This window comes from Henckelia pumila, chromosome 2, assembly GCF_033568475.1.
Source record: "Henckelia pumila isolate YLH828 chromosome 2, ASM3356847v2, whole genome shotgun sequence".
NCBI classification, from domain to species: Eukaryota; Viridiplantae; Streptophyta; class Magnoliopsida; order Lamiales; family Gesneriaceae; genus Henckelia; species Henckelia pumila.
In genome coordinates this window covers 46,316,321-46,321,085 of record NC_133121.1, presented here as the reverse complement: position 1 = coordinate 46,321,085, position 4,765 = coordinate 46,316,321, and the positions used below count along the sequence as shown (strand labels likewise).

General features: G+C 45.4%; 1 protein-coding gene across 1 annotated transcript; it reads left to right on the top strand.

Annotated features, from left to right (window-relative positions):
* Nucleotides 1-206: 206 nt before the first annotated feature.
* LOC140877576 (uncharacterized) lies at nt 207-698 on the top strand. Its single transcript, XM_073281111.1, has one exon. The coding sequence runs from the start codon at nt 207-209 to the stop codon at nt 696-698; it is 492 nt and encodes a 163-aa protein (XP_073137212.1).
* Nucleotides 699-4,765: the final 4,067 nt, after the last annotated feature.

The window sequence follows — 4,765 nt, the reverse complement described above, 5'->3', positions numbered from 1 at the left end:
ATGATGGTTGGGAGTCGAGGTTACCTTTGGTGGAATTTGCGTATAATAACATCTATCATACAACCATGGGTATGGCGCCTTGCGAGGCACTCTATGGAAGACCGTGTAGATCACCGGTATTGTGGACAGAGATTGGCAAGAGGTCAGAGTTAGGACCAGAGATTGTTTAGCAGACCGTCGAGGTTGTAGCCAAGATCTGTGACAAGATGAGGACTGCACAGAGCAGACATAAGAGTTACACTGACCATAGGAGGATAGACTTGGAGTTCATGGTGGGAGAACATGTGTTTGTCCGAGTAGCACCTATGAAGGGTGTTATGAGATTTGGAAAGAAGGAGAAACTAGCAGCGAGGTTTATAGGACCCTTTGAGATATTGGACAGAGTAGGAGCATTGGCTTATAAGGTGGCCTTGCCACCTAACCTTGATGAAGTTCATAACGTCTTCCACGTATCGATGCTCAGGAAGTACGTCTCGAATCCGTCCCATGTTCTTAGCATGGAACCTCTTCAGTTATCTCCTCACATGACGTATGAGGAGAGGCCCATCCAGATTTTGGATAGACATGAGAGGAGACTCAGTAACAAGTCGATTCCTATGATCAAAGTGAGATGGCAGAACCATTCGGATGAAGAGGCCACATGGGAAGCAGAGGCGGATATCAGGACTCGTTATCCAGAGCTTTTTGGTAAGTCTTAATTTCGAGGACGAAATTTCATATTAGAGAGGGAGGAATTGTGATGCCTATAATTTCTTACTTTAAGTTTCATGCCTAAATCAATCTTTAATATTTATGATTTTAATTATTTCAACTTTTTGTGTTAATTGGATAAATATTACATTTTTCCCTTGCATTAGAATATATTATTTTTAACTTTTGCGAAAATTAACATTTTAATTCCTGGACTAGTAAAACCAAATTTAATATTTTATGTTAGGATTTTTAAGCTTGCATTTTTATTTAATGCGACTTAATTTGTTGTCTTAATTGTTATTATGGTTTAGCACTTTTTCATGAAATTCAAAACACTCTCATTTTTTAGAGTTATACCTATACTTATGCACTTGGACCCAAAGTTGAACCCTAGCCTTCAACACTTTACACTTTATTTTCACCCTAAGTTCACGCACACACTCACACACACAAGAATTTCATGATTTTCCCCTATTCCTCCCATGGAGGCGTCGGCTTCACTCTTCATCTTCTCTTAGAGCCTCCATCTTCAATTCTTCTCCGGTGATTCACTCCATATCAAGTTGGCCAAAGTTCTTGAGCTCATCCAGCTCGTGTCCAGCTCGATTTCAGCTCATCTCCAGCTCAAGGCTGTTGACCCTACCCGGATCCACTACCTAATCAGAGTTTAAGAGCATAATTAAACATGCATTAAATAAATCGATGCGGAATACTTAAATAAAAACAGACCGGCAGAATACAACCGGTTAAATAAATTCGATTTATACAACCAGATCGAATAAATAGCCTAAAGGTAAAACCTACAGCTAATCTTGCTGTCTTCACTGATCACTGACTACTCCAAGCTCCTGGTGCTCCACCCTGCACCTACGCCTGTCCTGTCGAATGGGGTGTTCAGATACACAGAAAAAAATGGACGTGAGCTCTAAGCTCAATACGAAAGCACTGGGTAAAACATACAAATATGATGCATGCAAATGATAGGGTATCCATATCTGGGATAACTGTATATAACTGCTCAGTAATGGCGCCTAGGACATGAGTGGTACAACCCTCGGAGCAAACCCTACGTACACTGCTCATTCTTACAGGACGTGGACTGTGTCCCCCGATGCTAGCCACCCATGACCCGTCAGTCAATAGGTCCTAGACATCAACCGTCCAGACAGGGCTGGGCGACCCTACGTGGATCATCTTATAAGATGGATAGGCACAATATGATATGCACATGGTGCATAATAAATGACATACAAAATGCAACATATAAGCATGCAAAACCCGCGGGCAATCTCAGTCTGTACTTGCGTACCTTACTACAGGCAGTCCTAGCAGTCCCACTCTAGGTTCCAAGCCTATCATCAACTCTACAATGCAAATATCCATGCATAATTATTTAAGCTCTAAAAGCCTTAACTAAGCTATTGCATACTCCTAAATAATTTAAGGAGACCATAGCTATACCTGCGTCCGTCGTCAGCCCGCTGATGACAATTGCCTCAAAACTAGGCCACAGCTCTGCCTCGACGTTGGGATCGCTATGCCACTTCTGGATTCCCAATAGGATTCCTAGAACTCCCTAGATCTGAGTTAGAAGGCTTAGGAATCAGAGAGAAGAGAGGGGAAGGTGCACTTTTTTAGTAGCCCGAACCCTAATTGAGTAATTAAAGGATTAATGCTAATCAAATAAATTGGGGATTGGACGGATCGGAAGCTCCGAAGGGACGATCGGAAGCTCCGATGAGGATCGGAGGCACCGATGATATTACGTCATCCATGACGTGTGGCTGGATCGGAAGCTCCGATCAGGACCGGAGGCTTCGATCACCCCTATCCGGAGTCATCAAGTGATATTTTGACACGTGGCAGATCAGGATCTTCGGAAGCTCCGATGACAGGATCGGACGTTCCGATCGAGGTTCAGACGTTCCGATCGAGGATTGGAGGCTCCGATCGTTGTCTATAAATAGAAGGCCGAGGCTTCATTTCTCCTTGCCAATTCCGGATTTCCTCTCTATTTCTAGTCATATTCGAGTTGTTCTAGCCTTCCTAGGCTTGAACTGGGAGTCGTCTAGACGTTCGGTAGTCGTAGCGGAGTTGTGCCCAAGTTCTGGAGGCATCGACATCAAAGGGCTAACAACGGACGAAGGTATAGCTTTTGCTTCCTATAAATATTTAGGAGTATGCTATAGCTTAGTTAAGGCTTTTAGGGCGCTATAATGATAGTAGTATCATTTCGCTGTGTAGGCGGACTTTAGGCTTGGACTTAGAGCTGGTAGTGCCTACCTGGTATTTGAGGTACGAAAGTACTGTTCGAGATATCCTGACTGAGTATGCATGTATTATGTGACCGCATGATTTATATGCCATGATATTATGCTGCATTCATTTGCATCTTGCTGTATCTCCTTCGAGATGTCTGTAGTAGGGTTGTACCCTATCCTGTTAGTGGATGGACTTCCATCGATTTGGGTCCGGCGTATCCACAGTTATCTCGGTATGGGAGCCACCTCCTGAAGCGACGGCACAGCGTGCTACATACCAGGGCCCGGTCTGTCTCTGTTATCTGATCCTTGACCTCGAGTCTATAGGGAGTTCACTTTGCATGCATGTATACTCATACTCTCGCACTGAGCGTTTTATGCTCACGTCTCGTACTCTGTATTTTCTGGACACCCTATTCCATGGGGCAGGTTTGCGATTGGACGAGGAGAGTGGATCCAGGAGGGGCTAGTCAGTGGTTGGCCAGCTGGAGCTTCGTCTAGGTTTTATTACTGTTGTTTGGGTTTATACAGCTATTCGATTTGGTTGTATATTTTTGGATAATTACAGATTCCTTTACTTGGGATTGTATAATGATATTGGTTTCCGCAGTTTTATTCTGATATCTGTTTTATTAAGTTAATTGCATGCATAAGTTCTGTTCAGTAGGTGATCCGTGTAAGGGTCACTACATTTATGGTATCAGAGCATGCAAAAGATTTCTTGGGATTTAGTCTCATCTTGAGGTATTTTTGTAGATGTCAAATCGTGACGATCAGAGTTCTCATGGCAGTGTGGGTGGGCGTTGGGGTGATGCCGACCGGGAGCCTCGTCGAGAACGGCGTCATCGTCACCATGACGACGAGCGTTTCACTGTGCGTCGATTCTTAGCTATGGGTCCTAACCCCTTAGTTGGAGGTGAGTCTCCGGAGGATGCGGAGAACTGGTTAGACCGCATGGAAATGACTTTTCAGACTTTCCAATGCATCGATGAGCAGAAGGTGGAGACCCTTGGCTATCTTCTGGATGGGCGTGCGAGTAGGTGGTGGAGGTTTACTTCTGCACCTTTTGTTACGGCGAGAGGAGTGGCCACCTGGGCCGAGTTCTGCACAGCTTTCCAAAAGCGGTATTTTCCTCCTGCACTCCGACAGTCGAAGGCAGGCGAGCTACTGAGTCTGCGACAGGGAACCATGTCTATCGATGAGTATCAGCAGAGGTTCTTTGATCTGCTATCCTATTGCCCCGAGATTGCTGATAGCTCAGAGATGAAGTATAATCTGTTCCTTCAGGGCCTTAACCCTGAGATCCATGACCGTGTGGCGGTTGGTGACGACATGTCCTACGAGGGTTTGGTAAGCCGTTGTCACCAGGCGGAGGACAGCATTCGGAGGAACATGTCTTTCTCTCAGTCGAGACCTGCTAGTTCTTTGGGTCCCCGTGCCCAAACTTTCAAGAAGTCTGGATCTTCTTCTTCCTCTGGTTCTGGAAGTATTGTCCGTTTCGGTAAGAAGGACAAGTGTGATCACTGTGGGAAGAACCATCCATCCGACAAGTGCCGTAGAGCTTCTGGAGCTTGTTTCCGTTGTGGAGAGACTGGTCATATCCGGAGGGATTTTCCACTGTCTGGGGGAGGCGGTTCTGGATCTGGTTCAGGATCTGGTTCTCAGGCTACCGTACAGCAGAGGTCGCAGGGACAGTCTGCTGGGAGTTCTCATTTGAGGCCACGAGCTTCTGGCCAGGTGTTTGCCCTGAGACATGATCAGGCTGTGGAGGAGAATGAGAAAGTCATCGCAGGTACATTTATGCTTTATGG